Source organism: Dasypus novemcinctus, chromosome 23 (genome assembly GCF_030445035.2).
Source record: "Dasypus novemcinctus isolate mDasNov1 chromosome 23, mDasNov1.1.hap2, whole genome shotgun sequence".
NCBI classification, from domain to species: Eukaryota; Metazoa; Chordata; class Mammalia; order Cingulata; family Dasypodidae; genus Dasypus; species Dasypus novemcinctus.
The window spans coordinates 30187108-30208045 of NC_080695.1; the positions used below are offsets into that span (position 1 = coordinate 30187108).

Genomic DNA, 20938 nt, shown 5'->3' on the forward strand with positions numbered 1-20938 from the left:
CGCGTGGGGCTCCCCTACGCAGGGGACACCCCTGCGTGGCAGGGCACTCCTTACACGCATCAGGACTGCGCATGGGCCAGCTCCACACGGGTCAAGGAGGCCCGGGGTTTGAACTGCGGACCTCCCATGTGGTAGACGGACGCCCTAACCACTGGGCCAAGTCTGCTTCCCTCCAATTAAGTATTAACTCCCCATTCCCTGTCCCCACCTCAGCCTCTGGTAACCTGTATTCTAGTTTCTGACTGCACGAATTTGCTTATTCTTTTTTTGTATACTTCAAGGTTGTTACATATATCAGAACATCATTCCTATTTATGGCTGAATTGTATGTATATACCACATTTTATTTACGTATTCATTGGTAGAAGGACACTAGGGTTGCTTCCATCTTTTGGCAATGAACATCAATGTGCAAATATCTGTTCGAGTCCCTGTTTCCAATTCTTTTGGGCATATACCTAGAAGTGGGATTGCCTAATCATTTGGTAATTCTATATTTAAACTTTCTGAGGAACTGTCAAACTATTTTCCACAGCAGCTGCACTATTTTACCTTGCCACCAACAATGAACATGTATTCTATTTCTCCACATCCTCTCCAATACTTATTTTCCTTTTTTTTTTTTTTAACAGTAGCCATTCTAGTGGGTGTGAAATGGTATCACATTGTGGTTTTGATTTGCTTTTCCCTGATGGCTAATGATGTTGAGCATCTTTTCATGTGCTTTTTGGCCATTTGTATATCTTCTTTTGAGAAATGTCTATTCAAGACTTTTGCCCATTTTTAAACTGGATTGTCTTTTTTTATTATTATTAAGCTGTAAGGTTTCTTTATATAGTCTGGATATTAAACCTTTATTATATATGTGGTTTCCCAATATTGCCTCCCATTGTGTAGGTTGCCTTTTTCATGATGAAACCCTTTTGCATAAAAGTTTTGCATAAAAGTGCATAAAAGTTAATTTTGATGAGATCCCATTTATCTCCTTTTTGTTTCACATGCAATGGGTATAAAGTCTAAGATACCATCACCTAACAGAAGGTCCTGAAGATGGTCCTCTATGTTTTTGTCAAAGAGTTTTATAGTCCTGATTCTTATATTTGGGTCTTTGATCCATTTTGAGTTAATTTTTATATATGGTGTGAGGTAGGGGTCCACCTTCCTTCTTTTTCCTTCTTTTTCAGTTTTCCCAGACCATTTGTTGAAGAAACCATTCTTTCCCAATTGAATGTACTTGGCATCCTTGTCAAAAATAAATTGGCCTTACATGTGCAACTTGAGAGTAAAAAGTTATTTAATTACCACTATATCCAAAGATCTTCCTAGTGTCCAACTTTGAATAAATGCTGCTTTCCTTACAGAGTTGGGTGGAGGATTTCGAACTAGGCCCTGGGAATTTGACCTTCAGAGTTTTTGTTACTACAGTTTAAGGGTTCCTTTTCAGGCACGGGGAAATCATTTAGATTTAAAATAATTAAGGATTAGACATAAGTTTATCTGCAGAGATCAGCAAGCTCAAACCGACCACTTAAAATTCCACCAGTCTTTTATTTAAAACACTGCGAAACCTACCAACGCCTTGAAAGCACTACAAACCGCTGTCCATCCAGTCCTGGGGATTTTTTTTTGCAACTTGGGCTCCGCCCACAGGCTCTAATATGGCGGAAGAACCGCACGCAACGTGGAGACTTCTCACACGACTGCGGAGGCATCCCGACGTTACCCAGCGATGTAGGCGGGGCGGCCGGTTCTTCCTCCGCTTCCTCGACTCCTCCCCCAGCGCTTCACACGCTCATTGTGAAGCGACAGCGGGTCCCCTTCTCTGGGGCTGCTTGAGAGCTAGGGATCCTAAATCCTTGGCGCGCGTGAGCGCCCGCGCTGCACCTTCCCCGCTCCAGAGGCTAGGGGCGCGCGGTTCACCTCATTTTATCCTTTCCTCCCCTCTCCCGCCCGGAGCTAACCGCTCTGGGGCGTGCGGGCATCTCGAGCCGTCGCTGCCTCCTTCCCGCCCCCTCCCCCGCGGGAGCTCCCGCCCGCGCGCTCCTCCCTCTCCCTTTCCCTGTCCCCGGCGACGCGCACGCGCGCCAGGCCCGGCTCGCGCCCTCTCGCTTTCCTCGGGCCCGCGAGACCCCCCTCCCCTTCCGCCTCGCGGCGCTTCCTCGCGCCGCGGTCTTCTCTCTCCACCCCCGACACCGCGGGGCTCCCCCCCGCCCGCCAACGGCGGGTCCCCAGCTGACCGACCCCCCTCGCTTCCCGCGCTCTCCAGCGGGGGCCGAGCCTCGGTCCCCTCTCTTCCTCCCTTCCCCCTGACTCCCCTTCCGGACGCTGCCATCATGTTGAAGCCTCAGCCGCCACAACAGCCTGCCCAGCCCCAGCAGCCGCCCCCCACGCAACAGGCCGTGGCCCGCCGGCCTCCCGGGGGCACCAGCCCGCCCAACGGTGGCCTCCCGGGGCCGCTGGCCTCCGGCGCGGCTCCCCCCGGACCTCCTGCGGCCGCTTCCCCCTGCCTGGGGCCTGCAGCCGCTGCCGGGAGCGGTCTCCGCCGGGGAGCGGAGGGCATCCTGACGCCGCAGCCGCCGCCGCAGCATCCAGAGAGGTCAGGGGCAACGGCCCTCGGCAGCGCCAGGTGAGGAGAGGTGGGCTTCCAGGCCGGGGAGCCGAGGCGGCGGCGACGGCAGCTCGGTTCCGGCGGCAGGAGCCCGAGTCTCTCCGCCCGGGGCGGGTCCCCAGCCTGACCACCTCTGGGGGGCTACCGGGGCAGTGAGGAAACCCCTCTGAAGCCGGGGTGAGCCCCCCTCAGGTCCTAACAGGTCGGAGGAAAAGGGTCCTCCAGGCGGCCACTGGGGCACTTAGGGAGCAGACTGAGCTTTCCGGGCCTGGCCGGGGCTTGGGACCCGCGGCTGTAGGGGAGGCGGGGCGCACCACGCCAGCGCCGTCGGAACGGGGAGTTGGGGGGGTGAGGCGGTGAGCGGGGTCCCCGGCTCCATTTCCACGGAGGGTCTCGCGGTCCCCGGCTTCAGCCAATGGGGAGTCAGCTGCGGGAAGGGGTCCCCGGCCGTAGCCAATGGAGGGGGGCGCGCGGCCCACAGTTTGGCCAATGGGGAGGGAGGGACTTGAGAGCGGGTTGCTACCTCCCCCTTCCCGGTCTGGCCAGTAGGAGGGGAGCGGGGTAGGTGGGAGGACGGAAGGAGGGACAACTGGGAGGACTGCGGGCCGGGAACCTCCGGCGCGCGCGCTCTTTCCGTACGTGCGCGCTGATGCTCTGTCTTATGACCCGGGCATTCGCGTGCCCGGGTTAACATTTGGGGCAGGGACTGGGAGGGTGCATGGGGGTTACTCCTGGGATTCGTGGACGGGTCTGGACGCCCCTCTTGAGTCTTTCTGTGTGTGTCTTAATGGCATTGAGAGTGGAGGTACACGCAGGCGCAGTGCGTTCTGATCGCGGGAGGGGGGATTTTGAAGCGGCCTGTGGGCCTTAGTGCGCAGGCGCAGACCGGGCGAGGCCTCCCGGTGGATGGCTTTTGCGGCTGCGCTCTCCCCCAGCCCCGCCAACGGCCCCCTCTTCTCTCTCAGCCGCCGGTTACATCAGCCAGCGAGAAGCAGGTTTACAGGGCGATCGGTGACCCCGCAGAGTGGGTAACGGGCTGAATGGATAGTGAGGTCGAGGGCACAGGGTGTGGAGTGGGTGCCTTCTTCCCAGGGTTGGCACGTGAGGCTGCTGAAAATGATTGTCTTTTCTGTTTGGGAGGTAATGTGCTTGATCCAGACACACCCACCTTTACATGTGGGGTGGGTAACTGGTGATTGAATACTGTAGTGTTGGTCAGTTAGGAGCGTGCAGCCCTCAGTCCGGTGGAGAAATTGAAGAGGTTGTATTGAATTGGCTCTTCTCATAGCAATGGATGACCCTGGTTGATTGAGGTCTACCTTACAGGTATTTGGAGGAAATGTGTGTGTGGGCTCTTACTGCCCACTCCTCTCTCTGTGAGGTGAGAGTTTGAGATCTTGTTGATTAATTGCTTTGTCACCTTAAATCTGCATCTTCATATTCTAGGATACCAAGACCTTGGAAAATAATGGTTTGAGAAAACATGGAACAGGTTTTAATAACTAATTTTTTGTTTTCTTCTCTTACAGGGGACAGAGCACAGGAAAGGGACCCCCACAGTCACCGGTGAGTGCCTTTTGCCCCAAGATACAAGAACCTAAAAGATGCCTAAGTTGGAACATGGGGTAGATTAGACACCAAAAGAATCAAAAGGGCACCAAAGGTGGGTGTGAATAGAGTGGGCCTTTAGATGGAAAGTGAGGTGTTGACTGGCTTCTCTTATTTCTCCCTCTTATATTACTGACAGGTGTTTGAGGGTGTCTATAACAATTCCAGAATGCTGCATTTTCTCACAGCTGTCGTGGTAAGTGGGTACCTTACTCCTAGGTTGGGAAATGTTATGAATTAGTTTGCTGGAGACATTGTTCTTATTTTCCCCCATTCTCCCAGGGCTCTACTTGTGATGTAAAAGTGAAAAATGGTACCACTTACGAAGGGATCTTCAAGACTCTGAGCTCAAAGGTCAGTGTACTCAAATTAGCTTATTTTCAGAGTTGTGTGGAAAGAGGAAAATAATATAAACACATTGAGGGTGTGCGTTGTGTTTGATGACATTATGACTCTGTTAGCCATAGCTGTAGGCCTATACCAGAGTAGTGCTGTAAGCTATAAAACACAAGGGTCTGAACAAATTTGGGAACTGGGGGCTTTAATGTTAAGATGCTTAAAACTTTAAATTTTGCCAGGTCCTGTGGCTGGTGTTGAGACTAGAGTGCACATGAGGATGTGATATTGTGTTGGAAAAAGTTAGAAAGGGTAAAAGAAAAAAGATGTCTGCCTTCACAGTTCTTGAGACTGACCCTTGGGTGTTGGGGAATGGGGGCTTTTGTAGTTTGAACTAGCAGTAGATGCTGTGCACAGGAAGGCATCTGAGCCAGCAGGTGGCCCTCGTCGGGAAGACATTGTGGATACCATGGTGTTTAAGCCAAGTGATGTCATGCTTGTCCACTTCCGAAATGTTGACTTCAATTATGCCACTAAAGGTATTGTGCCAAGCTATTACTTCAGGCTTGCTCTCTTTATGTAGAGGGGAGAGAGCGGTTTGCTTGCCAGTGCACTGTGATGGCTCGATTCCCTTGACCTCCCCCTTCCCACCTTACTTTTTTTCTGAGGGAAATGGCTGTTTTTCCTTCTCAAAGATGTATCCTGATCTCTAGGGTAGAGTGGGATGAATTCTGGCTCGTATTGTGCTTCTTCACATTCTCCCTTTCTTGCTGCTTAATTTTCAATTCGTCGTTCCTTTTGAACTATTAAGATGATGGAAACTTCTTATGCTGCCCCAGACCCCCCACCCCTGACACCCAGACACACATACTGTATGTCTAGGTTTCTTAAATGCTTTTCTACTCTTGAACTACGTGTAGTGGGTGCAGGGGTGTTGGCATAAAATATCACCTGCCTCCTTTTCTTCAACTTTGCTCCCACAGACAAGTTCACTGATTCAGCCATTGCCATGAACTCAAAGGTGAATGGAGAGCATAAAGAGAAGGTTCTTCAGCGCTGGGAGGGGGGTGACAGCAACAGCGATGACTACGACCTCGAGTCTGACATGGTATAGTCTGAGTCTCCCTCACTGAGAACCTGAGAGCTGGGTGGCTCTGCTGCCAGAATGGGGGTTGTTGACAGTGAGGTCATTCTTGGAACCAAGCAAGAGTTGCTGGGGGTGGGATGGGGTGTCTTATACTTTTATTTTACTTTGAAACATTTATTGTAGTCAGATTCCAAATATGAAGCTACAGGCAATAACAAAGCAATAATACCTGTCTACCATGTATGATCCACAACTAGGATTGCTTCAACTAATTTTATTTAACAAAAATTATGAATAAGTTTGAATGCCATGTAGGCCCAGTGCAATTCCCAAATGTAGTTAATTTGATATATTTGATTTCTGGTCAATGTCTCATCCTTGTATGTCATGTATATATATCTAAGGATGACCATATTGTTTTAGTGTATTTAATTTAGGCAAGGTTATTTTCCTTGCCTATTTTGAACTTTTCACCTTGATCCATAGGTCTAATTCATTGCTTTTAGCTATTATGTGGCATTTTATTTATATGCCTACACCGTTTATACATCTGGGCTATTTCTTTTACTGATTGGTGCTTTGCTTCCATTACTTTGCTTTTGAAAGAGCACCTTTTTGAAATTTTAGAATATCTATCCACATGTAAATGTGCCAGAGTTTTTGGGTTTTTTTCTGGGGTATAAACCTAGAAATGGATTTGTTAGGTCTTAAGACTTAAATTTTACTAATTACTGCCATTTTGTGCTGCAGTCGATTGTATTAGTTGATAACAGCTGTCTTCCTGTTTTTCCACTCTTGGTTTAGTCAGATTTTTTAAGTTTTGCAGTCTGATGGAAGAAAAATGGCTTATTACTTTCTTTGCTGAGGTTTAAAACATTCTTACCCCTTTTCCAGTCCAATGGATGGGACCCCAATGAAATGTTCAAGTTCAATGAGGAGAACTATGGTGTAAAGACTACCTATGACAGCAGCCTGTCTTCTTACACGTGAGTGTTTTGGTGCTTCCCAGGTGTTGCAGTTTGGGGTCTGGGATCAGTAGCAGAAAACGTGTTTCTAGATGGAACAAACTTTTGCTCGTGCTTTCTTTCCTCTAGAACCCAGAGATGGTTTTGGGGTTCTGCCTGGAACCCAGTAGATGCCCATTAAGTTTATTATGCTCATCTACCTGAGCTGGTAGCAGAACTCATAGAAATGTCTTCCCCTTTTCTTCTCTTCTCTGGCATGGGGATAATGATGGGCTGTGGGGTTTCTCTCAGGGTGCCCTTAGAGAAGGACAACTCAGAAGAGTTCCGTCAGCGGGAACTGCGTGCAGCCCAGTTGGCCCGGGAGATTGAATCGAGCCCCCAGTACCGCCTGCGGATAGCCATGGAGAATGACGATGGGCGCACCGAAGAGGAAAAGCACAGTGCAGTCCAACGGCAGGGCTCAGGGCGGGAGAGCCCCAGCCTGGCATCCAGGTACTTGCTGGGAGCAGCCAGGACTGTTGGGGACTCACAGTGTAGGCCTGGGCCAAGAGCTTTATACCTTCTTGTTGAAGGTCCACAAGCATGTGAGGTGCAGGTTAATATGTAACTATTAACAGATTTTAGGATTACAAAGTTGGATCCCAGAGAGATTAAGTATTTTATTCAAGGTTAGCATGGCTAAAGCTGTGGCTTTAAGAGGACCTTTTTTTTTCCCCCCAAGAAGAAATTTGGTGTTATGTATTCCTTTTCTTTGCATATTTATCTATATGTATTTCTTTTTTTTCCTGTGGAAAAATGAAGTCTGTACAAAGTGACCTGTATTTTGTAAAAGCTGCATAGTTGTCATACAACTTTTTGCAGAGGTCAGGAATGGTATGGAATTGTGGAGTGTTGGCCAGATTGGTTGGGTCATGGTTGATGTAACATAAGGTCCTAAGCCTGTAGTTAACGAGCATTTGACTGGGTAGATTGTCAAGTGGGGTAGTGAAAGAATCTGATGCCAGGTGGCCTTCATCTCTCCAAAGTAGTGGGTTTTGTAGCTACCTGAGCTTGCTTGGACTTTCTCCCTCTCTCTCCAGGGAAGGGAAGTATATCCCGTTGCCCCAGCGAGTTCGGGAAGGTCCCCGGGGAGGAGTTCGCTGCAGCAGTTCTCGGGGTGGTAGGCCTGGCCTTAGTGCTTTACCTCCTCGTGGCCCTCACCATCTTGACAATAGCAGCCCTGGTCCAGGTTCTGAGGCACGTGGCATCAATGGAGGTGAGTTGCAAAGCAGATGGGGGTTGGGGCAGGGTAATATAAAGTAGAACTAAACGAGATAAAGATGTTGCATTGGTGGATATATAATAATAGGTACTCTGCCTCTTCTTAATTTTTGTCCATCTTTTTTTTTTTCTAATAGGCCCTTCCCGCATGTCCCCTAAGGCACAGCGGCCTCTGAGAGGTGCCAAGACTCTGTCTTCACCCAGCAGTCGGCCTTCTGGAGAAACTTCTGTTCCACCTCCTCCTGCAGGTAAAATTGCAGCAGTGTTAGATGTAGAAGAGGATAGAAATTTGTAGTGGGTATAAATATGTCAGTTGATATGCAGTGCTGGGATGGGAGACAGTTTCAGGATATGAGATCTTTAAGGGGAAGTTGTGTGTATTTTATCCTTTTTGGGAAAAAATTTTTGTTTTCCTAGTGCAAAAATCTCAAACTAGTGGTCCATGGGTTGTGTCTGGCTGGCATGTTTTTTGTTTACATTTGAATTAGTTGCCAACATTTTAATACAGAAGTAATATAAAGCTTCCCATTTTTTTGAAATGTGGAAATTCCTGCCAATGCCATGCCTGCTTTGCTGCATAGCTCTAGTGGCTGGCACTGATTCACAACTGCCCCTTTTGGCATGTTGGGCCGCCCGTGAAGCCCTTGCCTGCATAGGTTATCTGCCTTGGCTTTGGTAGGTATTTCAGTTTGTGCCTCTATTACTCGTGGACCTGCAGTAACCATCATACAGCTCTCCCTTGCCTTCCAGTGGGCCGGATGTATCCCCCACGCTCTCCCAAGTCTGCCACCCCTGCCCCAATCTCTGCTTCATGTCCCGAGCCTCCCATCGGCTCAGCAGTGCCAACCTCTTCAGCTTCCATTCCTGTGACATCATCAGTCGTGGATCCTGGAGTGGGCTCCATTTCTCCAGCTTCTCCAAAGATCTCACTAGCCCCCACAGATGGTAAGAGCCAGGTGGGTGAGGGCTGTGGACAGTGAAGTCTTGTTCTGATCAGGAGGTCCTTCAGGTGCTTTTTTCTTCTTGTTCAGTAAAAGATCTCCCAACCAAGGAACCTGGGAGAACTCTCGAGCCCCAGGAACTGGCCCGGATAACTGGGAAAGGTAAAGATTTTTTTTTCCCCACCCAGATCTTATGCCACTTTGAGAGCATTTCAGTTAAGGAGGTTCAAAGTTTAGAAGCAGACAATGTCTGTTACCCCATTCTCTTTTAGGGGTGATATTCTAATTTCTGGGATTCTCAAGAGCTTCTCTATTCTCCCCCTTGCCTCCCACACCCTGGTCTCTCTGCCCTCTGGGCTATTTGCACTGTGTAGCTACGGTTGAAGAAGAAATGTCTGTTTTCTCCTTTCCGCTGTTTTTTCATAGTTCCTGGCCTTCAGAATGAACAGAAACGATTTCAACTGGAAGAACTGAGAAAGTTTGGGGCCCAGTTTAAGGTGAGAGATAGGAGTGTGGAAATGAGCTAGAAAGTTAATTAGCAGAATAGAGGAGTGTGAAGGGCTCACACAAAACGCAGAGGACTAGGTGGGATGGAAGAGATGAGGTCAAGCAAGGATGAAATAAGGAAGCATGAGGTTCTGAGGAAGCCAAAGATCTGAAAGCAACTGCCAGCAGAATGTGCCACGCTCTAAACTCAGAGTATCTTCAAAAGCAAATCCCTTTAGACTCCAGAGACTTCTTTGGTTTTGAAGAATGGACTCTGCCTTACAAAGATTTCCCAAACTGTTTTTCATTTATCAGTAAAAGTTCACAGGAGAGAATTGTGGAACCCTGTACAGACTCTGAACCTTTAACAAAGGTGTCAAACTATAAATGTATCTATTTTTGTCAGCCTTGATTATCTACCAAACTGAACTTCCACAAAATTGTGTTTTTAAAGGGTAATCTGTATATAGACTGGTAGTAAGTAGCATACAATACAATACAATACAATATTTGGTCTTAAAAAAATTTAAGGAAGCAGGGCCTGGGATCCGGACTGGACAGCACAAGATATTTGCTTCTCTCATTCCAGCTTCAGCCCAGTAGTTCCCCTGAGACGAGCCTGGATCCTTTTCCTCCCCGGATCTTAAAGGAGGAGGCCAAAGGAAAGGAGAAGGAGGTTGATGGTCTGTTGACTTCAGAGCCCATAGGGTCCCCAGTTTCTCCGAAGACTGAGTCTGTATCTGATAAGGAGGAGAAACCACCCCTGCCACCAACAGGAGCCAGTGAGGGGCCAGAGCAGCCCCCACCGCCTTGTCCAAGCCAAGCCGGCAGCCCCCCAGTGGGCCTCATCAAGGGTGATGACAAGGATGAGGGCCCTGTTGCTGAGTGAGTGGAGTGGGGAGCTGGGCGGATGTCAGGGGTGCTGCAGGGTAAGCCATGAGGATTTACTTCATTTTCTCTCATAGACAAGTAAAGAAGTCAACATTGAACCCCAATGCCAAGGAGTTCAATCCCACAAAACCTCTGCTGTCTGTGGTGAGATGGGATGGAAGAATGTGGGCTTTGGTTTCCATGGGGGGGGGTTGTTTGGGAGAGAGGGAGTAGTACAGCAAGAGAAGGGAGCATTTGAGCAGTTGTTAGGTTGTAAGAGGAGACACTCTAAATGTGTAGGGATAATAGCAGTTGGGCTGGTTTTAGGGAATGTGGAGACAGGTCTCCAGGGTTGGGGGGCAGGGAATCCTGATTTTATCTGGTTTCTCTCTGGGACTTAGTGTTTGGTTCAGGGAGTTTTTGAATTGGGGGGGTTATGAGCTTAAGCTACATTCAAGCACTGACTTGGCCTCAGCCCCTCCCCTGACAAGCATTGTGAACTTGGACAAGCCACTTTATCTCTCTGCCTCAGTTTCTTCTACTGTAATTTGAGGCTTAACAGATAAAGCATAAAATGTGTTTGGCACGCAGTACTCCATGTATTCTAACTGTTAACAACCATGGAAGAGGAGAGTACAAAAATGATTAAATCTCCTCCCTTGTCCGTCACAGAACAAATCCACTAGTACCCCAACTTCTCCGGGACCCCGGACTCATTCAACTCCCTCTATTCCGGTGCTGACAGCAGGCCAGAGTGGGCTGTATAGCCCCCAGTACATCTCCTACATACCTCAGATCCACATGGGGCCAGCTGTGCAGGTAAGAGACTGGTTGGGCATGGAAGAGGTGCGGGGTTTGGTTGGGCCAGCTGGGTCACCAGCTCAGGCTTGTTTTCCTGGGCATTTGTAAGTAGGTCGTTTAGCTCCGTCTGTTTTTTTCCTGTAGGCACCTCAGATGTATCCATATCCTGTATCTAACTCAGTTCCTGGGCAGCAGGGCAAGTACCGGGGAGCAAAAGGTAAGCAGCGTTGGGAGGGGTAGTCAGTGGGGCTGCCCAGTGCCTTCTGGCAGATGGAGCTTGAGCTCCGGACTATTTTCCCCCCACTCCCAGGCTCCCTGCCCCCCCAGCGCTCAGACCAACACCAGCCAGCCTCAGCCCCTCCGATGATGCAGGCCGCTGCTGCTGCTGGTCCACCTCTGGTGGCTGCCACACCCTACTCTTCCTACATCCCCTACAACCCACAGCAGTTCCCAGGCCAGCCTGCCATGATGCAACCCATGGCCCACTACCCCTCGCAGGTGACTGGGGCATGTGGGGACATAGGGGTACAGATCCTGCTAGGGATCCTTTCTTCATCTCTGAGACACAGGAGCGCACAGTTTTGGGGCAGGCTGTGTTCTGCCTAGTGTTGGCCAGTGGTGGCATTAGTGTTATCAGACTTCTGCTTAGATGCTGTCTCTTGAGTCAGTGAACATCTAAGCCTTAGTTTCTCCTCTGTGAAGTGTAGATAAAGCAGCATTTCATTGTCAGGATTCATGGAATGTTTAATTTAGGTAGCTGTGACCAGGCCAAAGTGTTACTGTGCACAGGTTGATCTGACAGGAGGTCATGTCTCCCAAATCACCTGTGCCAACCACTCCTCTCTATCATGCCCGCCAGCCGGTGTTTGCCCCCATGCTTCAAAGCAACCCGCGCATGCTGACTTCGGGTAGCCATCCCCAGGCCATCGTGTCATCCTCAACCCCTCAGTATCCTTCTGCAGAGCAGCCTACCCCCCAAGCCCTCTATGGTGAGTTCTCTGCCCGCTGCCCGCCTCCCTTCCTGCCTCTGCTCTGGGTTGTGCTCCTTGGCCACTGGGCAGCCAGCACTGATCTCTCTCCATCTCCTGCTGTAGCCACTGTTCACCAGTCCTATCCACACCATGCCACGCAGCTCCATGCCCACCAGCCGCAGCCGGCTACCACACCTACTGGGAGCCAGCCGCAGTCCCAGCACGCAGCCCCCAGTCCCGTCCAGGTGCCTGCCGTGGGGGATCTGAGAGGTTGGGTCAGGGATGGGTGGCTGGAATGGAGGGGTAGAGCTAGGAGTCATCCCACACTGGAGGAGAAGCAGGGGTCAGTGGGTGCTCAGCCTGAGTGGCACTCACCCTTTCCTCCTCCTGACAGCACCAGGCGGGGCAGGCCCCACACCTGGGCAGTGGACAGCCACAGCAGAATCTGTACCACCCAGGGGCCCTGACAGGCACACCGCCCTCTCTGCCACCGGGACCTTCTGCCCAGTCCCCTCAGAGCAGCTTCCCCCAACCAGCCGCTGTGTATGCCATCCATCCCCACCAGCAGCTGCCCCACGGCTTCACCAACATGGCCCACGTCACCCAGGTAAGAGCCCAAGGTACCTATTTCCCCTGGGTATATTCTGCCACAACCACATGAGCCATGGGACTATCTCCTCTGCATCCTTGGTGCCGCCTTTGCTTGCTGCTTCCTGGGAAGCCACAGTGCTTCCTGACACCAAATTTCCCAGACAGAGCTTGGGTTTCTGCGGTACTCCCGGCTACTTTTTGTTCTTTGCAGGCCCATGTCCAAACTGGAATCACAGCAGCCCCGCCCCCTCACCCTGGGGCTCCCCACCCGCCCCAGGTGATGCTGCTGCACCCACCCCAGAGCCATGGGGGGCCCCCCCAAGGCGCGGTGCCCCAGAGCGGGGTGCCTGCACTCTCAGCTTCCACACCCTCACCCTACCCCTACATCGGACACCCCCAAGGTGAGCAGCCTGGCCAGGCGCCTGGATTTCCAGGAGGAGCCGATGACAGGATTCGTGAGTTCTCGTTAGCTGGGGGAATTTGGCATGGAAGAGCTGATGGGCTGCAGGTGGGGCAGGATGCACGGGTTCTGGGTGGGGAGTGAGGGGTCTTGGAGGCAGGGCTGTCCCACTGGGCGCCCGCCGACCTGCACCTGTCTGTGAAGTATGTAGGGTGGGCAGAAGCCACAGCCGCCGCCGCCAGGGGCTTGCTCCTGGCTCTGTCCTTTGCTTCCCTCCGTCCTCGCTCAGTTGTGATCCAGCAGCCCCCCTCCCCACTGCCTCCCCAGCTCTCAGTGACCCCGACTGTCTCCTGACTTAGCCGAGGTAAGGTCAGCGCAGCAGACAGGGCCAGGCTGGGGTGTGGGGGGCTGAGCTGGGCACACAAGTAAGGGCTCTGGCTCACTGGGAAACAGCGATTGACCTGTGCTTCTGACAGCCCCATGAGACACCTTGAGGAGGCCGCTCCTACCCAAACATGCCCCCCACACCCCCCACTGGACGGCATTGGATGAAGGGACAGCTGCTTGGGTTCTAATGCTCCTGCTCTCTTCTCTTTCCCCTCCAACCAGTTCAATCTCATCCCTCCCAGCAGCTCCCCTTCCACCCCCCGGGGAACTGAAGATTGTCCTGGCCGCGACCTGAGACCTCCATGAGTGGAGGGAAGAGTGACCTATGTCTCTTCCCCCAGCAGCCCGGACCAGTCCCAGCCCCCCAATCCTCCCTTTTCCCCCTGGGGAGCTGGGGAATTCCTGTCAAGCACCTTGAATTGGGAGGGGCCTCCAAGTGGGCAGGGGCAGGGTCCAGCGGGGTGGGGGGTTCCTGCTCTGACCCTGCCCACTCCCACCATCTTGCCCTCCCATCCTCTCATTTATCCCCCGCTGGAGACGGAAGATCTTTTATTTTCTATTATTTATAACCTGAGACTTGGGCCCCCTGTTCTTTCTTCCCATTAACTTGAGTGACCTGCGTGAGAGACAGACAGACAGATGCCCCACAAGGATGGTTGGACAAGGACTTTTACTTTTTATTACATAAAAAATATTAAAAAAAAATAATAATAAAAATAAAATTTTAAACTAACTTAACCTTCCTGTAGTTTCCTCTTTGGAGAATTGGACAGGGTCTAGGTCTCAGCCTTTCCTGGGCTGGATCCTGGAGGTGGGGGGCCTGGGACCTTCACTTGAGGGGGAGCTGGAGCTTATGGGCATTTTATGTGCTATCAGTACCACCTTTATCTTGTCATGTTTGTTCCCTGCCGTGGAAAAATTATATACAATTTTTCAATCTAGTTTGATAAGGGAAACTGATCAGGGTTTTCTGCTGTTCATTTGAGAGTGGGTTCCAGACTGTGCTGAGGGTGTGGAGTAGGTGACAGGTTCTGAATAGCCAGATGACAGGGCAGACGTGTCCACAGGATGGCAGTGTGGCAGGAAGGCCGGAGGCTGGGTCCCTATCCTGGCTGTGCTGCAACTACTACATAAGTCAGAGAAACAATGACTTTTCTCACTTTGTCACCTCTAAACAGGCTTTAGCTTGACATGTGGCCACCTGAAACTTTGTTTCATGAATTCTATCCACCTCTTCATTGAGAAGCATTTTCATCTTTTCTGCCCATTGGAACTAATGGCGTGAGTGGTGCCCACTGAAGGGTCTTGTGGCTGAGAGCTTTATGGAAAGGTGAAGTTGCTATTGGGAGAAGGCATAGGACCGGGGCGTGGAGCCAGGTTTAGGGGGCCAGGCTGTTAAACTAGAGGGTTACTGACAAAGCCAGAAGAGCCAGTCGGGGGAAGTAGAATTGTCTCCAGAGCAGGTGGTGGGTTTTTGTTTTTGTTTTTTTTAAACAAGGAAGCTGTTTGGAATTAGGTGGCTTTGACCTTGACCTCGGTTTTTTTTTTTACTGTAAAATGGGAGTGGTAGTAGGCGTATGGTTGGAGCACAGGTGCTCAGTGGTAGGAGTATTTCAGCTGGGCCCAAAGCCAGAGGAAATGGGCTGAGACCAGAGCAGGAAGAATGAAGGTTAGCTGCCAGGGCACAATCCCTAGGGTGTGAGGTAAGTACTGGGTTTGGGGAGATGTGCCTAAAGAGAAGGGTCTCCTGACAGAGAAGTGGTAAAAGGGATTATGTTTGGCAGCATGTGGCTGCTGAAAACAGGCAGGATTGGGCTCCCAAGAAAGCTGCTTCCAATGAGGAATTGGGCTGGGGACATGGGTTAGAGTTGGAAAGCCTTCCATTGGGCTTAGAATGTCTGAAGTGCAGCACAATTTACAAGACTCTAGCAGTGATAAGTGCAGGTAATACTAAGTACTTTTTATGCTACATGGCAGGACTGCAGATGGGTTACAATTTGTCCTTTTTATTTCTAAGGGCAGCAGTCCGCACTGAAAGGGAACTTGGCTTTCACCCAGGCAGGAATTCCCTCTGTGATACTCAACATCAGGGTAAAGCACATAAAATTACTTTTTTTAGCCAAGTCCTCCCTCCAGTCCAGCTCCCCTCTAGCCTGCTGATGAGTTGCCCTCTGCTCTGGAGACCCAGATCAGAGTTCCTCAAATAGATCTCAGCTTGGGCCCAGACACTCCTCTGGGCTGCTCATTATGGACATTTTGTCTGCATCCAAGCTTGGAAGAGATGCCCATTAACCCCTGCTGAATTTTACCCGTTTTGTTTGGGGTCAGCATCCTGGCGGTCTTGGTCATTTCAGGTTTTATCTATCCAGCATTTTAATCCCTACATATTTAATAATTAAGCCTTTAATTTTCAATCCCACTAAATGTTGAAAATGTTAATTCTATAATTTCTAACCCCTTTGCTTGGAATTGAGTGTACAGCAGTGATAATCTGTTGAAAGTAACACTTCCAGGAACAATTACCTAACTTGCTAAGATTATATGTATTTCATTAAGTACTTACATGCTGGGTCTAAAAGCAAACAAGAAAATTAGACTTTACAGCTTCTGCCATAAAAGTGAATTTAGTTAATTAATATGGCTCTGGGATGCTCCACAAGCTCCTCATCACAAGTTCCCTTTTGTACCCTGCTGTCCTCTCTGGCTTACACACGAGACACAGGCTAGTCTACTATTCACAGAACAGTTTATTGGCCTACCCCAGCTGGCAGGCAACCCCTGCTGAACAGAGAGTGTCTCCTGCTATTCTCTGCTGGTTGATGAGGACTTCAGCTTGTGCTTAGGGACACCAGAAACAGCAGGAGACTGGCCAGTGCAGCCCCAATGCAGGAGAGCCTGAGAAGTCCACAGGCTCAACCCCACTTGAGGTTATTTTCCTCTTCAGTCATGGCTAAGGTGTCAGTGACCAGGCCAGTGCCAATGGTCCGGTTGCTGTCTCGCAAGGTGAAACGCTGACCCTTTTCTAAGATCATTGGCTGCCGCAAGATGAGGTTCAGCTTCAGATCCTCCCCAGGCATGGCGAGCTCCTAGAGGGGGAAGAGAAAGGAATGACAACTGGCCTTTGGGGTGTCTTCATGCCCCTGTCTGCTGCCTACAGTGGAGGTTAAGATCTGTGGGAGGATACAGCAGGTGATATTGGGCCAGACGCAAAGGCAGGAAAGCCTGAAAGGAGCCAGTGATCTGTGCTCCCAAGGAATGTTCTCATGAGATTTAGGGAAGTATGGGTTATACAGGTGTTGCAGAGAAGCTCAAGTAATGAACTTTTCCAAGTTTCCTGGGGATATATGCTGGTAGGGCTAAGCTTCTAGCCTACTTCAGCCCAGGGTAGACTGGATCATTCCCTCTAAATCCACTGGTCCAGAACCTTCCACCTTCTTGGCCTACATCATCAGCTAGCTTCTCTCCACCCCAGGCAATCAAGTTACCCAGTGCCCTCCCGCTCCACTCCCTTCATATCTTCCCATCCCCACATACCTTTCCTGGGGGCAGGATGACACGACAGGCCATGTCCCAAGTCAGGGAGAACATGATAGGAATGAAGTGGGACACAAAGGGCTTGTGGCGGCCACCCTCCTCCTTGCTGAGGACATAAACCTGGAGAGAAGAGGGGGAAGTGGAGCTGGGCTTGGTGGGAAGCCCTAGCAACTTGGCTTAGCCCCATCCACCAGCCCCTGGAGCTCACCTGGGCCTCCACCTTCTGGGAGGGCTGGATAGAGCCTGGCTTAGCCATAACCAGGCCACGCCTCAAGTCTTCCCGCTTCAAGCCTCGGACCAGGGCCCCGAGGTTATCCCCTGCCTCTGCCCTCTCCAGGCTCTTGTGGAACATCTCAATGCCTAGGAGAGATGAGAGAAAGGAAGGAGAAAGACAAGGGAGGAGGGTCTGTGGCAGAGGGAAAGCACAAAGATGTGCCAGGGGAGAGAGAAACCTGGGGCCAGGCCCTGGGTGCTGAGGCTTTCTTTCCATACCTGTCACCACAGTGCGAATGTTCTTGTTGTGTCCCAGGAACTCACACTCATCTCCCTTCTTTAAAATGCCACGCTCCAGTGTACCTGCCACTACTGTGCCCCGGCCTGGGAGGGAAGAGGAGAGGATGTCGGGGACACTGGGCTCGGCTCTTGGAGAGGGGGTATGAATGAACATGGTCCTCACCAGGAACAGAATAAACTGACTCTATAGGTAGCAGGAAGGGCTTTTCCAGGTCCCGGGTGGGCACTGGGATGTAAGTGTCCACAGCATCCAGCAGCTTCAGCACTGACTTCACGCCTAGCTCAGGGTCACGTTGCTGGAAGGAGAAGGTGACAGACTAGAAGCTTCATTCTGCTCCCTTTTCCTATACCAAGAGCCACTCCCCAGACTCAGGGTAGGGCTCCATCTGCCCAACCAGCCCCATTCTCCACCAGCAACCCCTGCTGCCCCCACCCTCACACCTCGAGGGCACAGAGAGCAGAGCCTATGATGACCGGTGTTTCCTCCCCTTTGTAGCCAAACTCAGTGAGCAGTTCACGGATCTCCAGCTCAACAAGCTCCACCATCTCAGAGTCCTGGACAGCATCTGCCTTGTTCACATATACCACAATGTGCTCCACCCCGATCTGGAAACAGGGAGAGAAAGGGAAGGTGTCCCGAGTAGCTCAACCCCCCACTCTTTCCCTTTCCAGCCCCACCTGGGCTCTGCGTACCTGTTTGGCCAGTACTAGGTGCTCTCGGGTCTGGGGCATGGGGCCATCATTGGCTGCCACCACCAGGATGCAACCGTCAAGGGGGGCGGTACCTGTGATCATATTCTGGGTGGAGGAAACAGAACCCTCAGCCAGGTCAATGACCTCCTCAGCTCCATATCCATCTGGCCAAGCTATCTCCTGATCACCCATGGCCACAAACCCATACATCTCCACTATCAACCTCTTCCTCCCAAGCCTAACATTTATCCTGACAGTAAGCAGCCCCTGGCCCTGGCCCTGCATTGCCCAGCAACTCTCTCACCTTTACGTAATCTGCGTGACCCGGGCAGTCCGTATGGGAATAGTGGCGGGTGGCGGTGCTATATTCCACGTGGGCGGCGTTGATTGTGATCCCCCGAGCGCGCTCCTCTGGTGCATTGTCAATCTCCTCATACTTCTTAAATTTGGCTCCACCTCCCTCGGCCAGAACTAACGCAGGGAAGAAAACACACCCCTCAGCTAAAGTTCTGGAGCTGGAAGCAGGGTTCAGGCCACGCCTCTAGGTCCCTCCCACCTAAACAAATGATAGTCTGGGAGAAATCTCTCTCCCTCCCTCAAATCTCCAACCCTTCCAGCAGAGGTAATTTTGGGTCAGACAGAAACGTTAAAAGGCCTCGGGTCAGTTCTGAGATTTCTCCAAGGTAGAGCCTCCGCTTACAGGCTAGAGAGTTCCCCAATTATGCATCGCAAAGTTCTTCGGGTGCAGGGGACCTCTGTCTCCTGCATCCTCCTTTCTACCGCCCGTCGGAGTCCTGGCTCCAGCAGCCCACTCAGGGCCTCATCTCCCGGGCTCTACATCCCGCCTGTAGATGGGGCGCAGCCACACCCCAAGCCCGCTCACTCTTGGTGATGGCTGCGGTCAGCGTGGTCTTGCCGTGGTCCACATGGCCGATGGTACCCACGTTCACATGGGGCTTGTCGCGCACATAGGTCTTCTTGGCCTCCACAGCCAGGCCGCGGCACAAGAGGGACAGCGCCGGGGACTTCGGCGGCCGCAATAGACCCTGCAGTAGTGGAGTGACGCCGGCGCCGAGACCTGCAGAGGCAGACTTGGGGTCAGAGAGCGGGCTCCAGCCGTCCCCCACGTTCCCCCCGGGCTGCTATCGCCCTCCTCGTTCTCTCACCGCGGAAACAGGGCGTCGCGCGCAGCAGGGTCGTGGCCGCCATTGCGGTCGTGCTCGCGCCTCGGGAACCGGGACCCCGCGCGTGCCAAAATGAAAGGGCGATTGCAGCTGGAGGTAACTTCCGGCGGGAGTGAGGGCCAGGAGGGCGAGGCTGGGCACCTCTAGCCACCAGTTTCTATGGTCGCCTCGCCGGCAGAGGGGCGACGCAGTTCTCTCCGGGGCCTTGTGGGGCGTCCCATGATGCACCAGCGCTCCGAGGCATCCTGGGCGTTGTAGTCCACAGCTCGGCGGGCGGGAACGGCGCTTGGAGTCGGGGTTAGGTAGAGCCGCGTCTCGGCGGAGAGAGACCTCCAACCCCTGTAGTCCAGATCGCTGCGCTGGGTGTGCGGGAGATCAGGCTCCCTCCGTGCGGCTGCTAGAGATAGGGCCAGGCCCCCGGCTTCTTTCGGACGTGGGGATCAAGTCTGAGCTCTCTCTCCGCTGAGGCCTTGTTTTCTTATCTGTAAGGTGGATATAACAGCATCCACTTCATGGGAGGATGCTTACTTCTGGCCCTGAGAGGAAATGAGCCGTTCTGAAGACAGGAACGGGGACCTGGGGTTTCCAGGTCGTACAATTCCTTCCCCTCAAATAGCTACCCCCTGGCTCACAACTCGCCTGAACTGCCTAGTTTCACAAGCCAGAGGCCCCAAGGCAGAGTTTTGTTGTGCACCCCTGTAGCCCCTCAGCGGCCTAGAGAGATATTTCCTGATATCCGCGCCTCCCCCACCCCCCTCAATTTTAAAGATGGCACCGAGGGTGAGGGACTAGCCCAAGGTTAGCGTGAGTCTTGTTCCTGGCTGTGTCTCCAGCACCTAACACAGGACGGGGCATGGAGTGAGTGCTCAGTGTTGACTGAATGAATAATAAATAACCTTTAACTTTCACATCCATCGTCTCATCACAGCTTCCCGACATAACCCCAAGATAATAACAGCTGCTGTTAAACCTTGATTAAGCTTCTGAAACTCACCAGAGCCTATGACTGTATTCACAGTGATTGTTTCAGATAGATTCAGCGGAGTCTGGGCACAAAGAGGGAAACCATATTTAAAACACTTCTCTCCCCCTTTCTTAAGCTCAGAGGAGTTTGGACAACTCTGAACTAGAGCTTCTTATGCATGAAGTGTTGTGCAAATGCTTCATATTTGTTCACAATCACTGCCTCCAGTGCCACCCTGTGTGGTAGGATCTATGATTTTCCCCATTTTACAGGTTAGAAAACCAAGGATCAGGCAGATTAAGGAACCTAACACAGCAAAACCTCCAAAACATGTGCACTTAATCCCTGTGCTGTACTATCATTTTACAGACAGGCTCAGATAAATTGAGGGAACTGCCAAGACTTCTCTCCTCCTGATCTGCCAATCCATCAGCTCTTTTTAGAAAGGGTTGGTACAATATCCAAGTGTCCTCTTTGTTCTACCCTTTCACCTCTGTCACACCATTCCTGGGATTTTACACTAAGATTCTATTGGCCATTAGTGGGTTGCAAGTTCTTTTGGGGAGGTATGTGAACGAATGGTTTCTTTTTTAGTGATACTGTATTTATTTTCTTACACACCACCTCCACATACACACACACCGGTTTTCTTACACTCACTGTCTGCTCTCTGTGTCCATTTGCTGTGTGTTCTTTTATGTCTGCTTATCCTCTCTTTAGGCAGCACCGATCCTGGGAA

General features: G+C 51.4%; 2 protein-coding genes across 25 annotated transcripts; one reads left to right on the forward strand and one right to left on the reverse strand.

The window, feature by feature from the left end:
* Positions 1-1787: 1787 nt before the first annotated feature.
* Positions 1788-14049, forward strand: ATXN2L (ataxin 2 like). 24 transcript variants are annotated; one of them, XM_071211206.1, is made up of 24 exons: positions 1788-2626; positions 4138-4174; positions 4356-4412; positions 4499-4570; positions 4941-5091; positions 5536-5660; positions 6534-6625; positions 6896-7096; positions 7684-7859; positions 8002-8112; positions 8615-8809; positions 8896-8967; positions 9232-9302; positions 9881-10176; positions 10257-10326; positions 10834-10980; positions 11107-11179; positions 11273-11460; positions 11822-11951; positions 12057-12178; positions 12328-12540; positions 12736-12979; positions 13129-13288; positions 13534-14049. In XM_071211206.1, exons 1-23 carry the CDS (start codon positions 2334-2336, stop codon positions 13281-13283), a joined length of 3291 nt encoding a protein of 1096 aa, XP_071067307.1. In that variant the 5' UTR covers positions 1788-2333; the 3' UTR covers positions 13284-13288; positions 13534-14049. The 24 variants fall into 24 exon arrangements, with proteins under 24 accessions (XP_071067307.1, XP_071067309.1, XP_071067311.1 ...); XM_071211208.1 differs by having other exon boundaries at positions 12736-12925; XM_071211210.1 differs by having other exon boundaries at positions 12736-12925; positions 13252-13288; positions 13534-13673.
* Positions 14050-16040: 1991 nt separating this feature from the next.
* TUFM (Tu translation elongation factor, mitochondrial) lies at positions 16041-19358 on the reverse strand. The gene is made up of 10 exons (XM_004461444.5): positions 19218-19358; positions 18935-19129; positions 18356-18522; positions 18052-18156; positions 17800-17964; positions 17522-17654; positions 17338-17442; positions 17054-17205; positions 16846-16965; positions 16041-16397 (listed from the first exon to the last, which is right to left on the reverse strand). Exons 1-10 carry the CDS (start codon positions 19258-19260, stop codon positions 16224-16226), a joined length of 1359 nt encoding a protein of 452 aa, XP_004461501.2. The 5' UTR covers positions 19261-19358; the 3' UTR covers positions 16041-16223.
* Between the last annotated feature and the right edge of the window lie 1580 nt (positions 19359-20938).

Excerpts from the sequence above, each read along its gene's own strand:
- TUFM (XM_004461444.5), bottom strand. The coding sequence starts at position 19,260 with ATGGCGGCCACGACCCTGCTGCGCGCGACGCCCTGTTTCCGCG. Across the intron at positions 17,655-17,799 it reads CTGCTCTCTGTGCCCTCGAG|CAACGTGACCCTGAGCTAGG; the intron begins GTGTGAGGGTGG and ends TTCTCCTTCCAG. Across the intron at positions 17,206-17,337 it reads CATTCGCACTGTGGTGACAG|GCATTGAGATGTTCCACAAG; the intron begins GTATGGAAAGAA and ends CATCTCTCCTAG.
- ATXN2L (XM_058286118.2), top strand. The coding sequence starts at position 2,334 with ATGTTGAAGCCTCAGCCGCCACAACAGCCTGCCCAGCCCCAGCAGCCG. Across the intron at positions 4,571-4,940 it reads TCAAGACTCTGAGCTCAAAG|TTTGAACTAGCAGTAGATGC; the intron begins GTCAGTGTACTC and ends GGGCTTTTGTAG. Across the intron at positions 5,092-5,535 it reads CTTCAATTATGCCACTAAAG|ACAAGTTCACTGATTCAGCC; the intron begins GTATTGTGCCAA and ends TTGCTCCCACAG.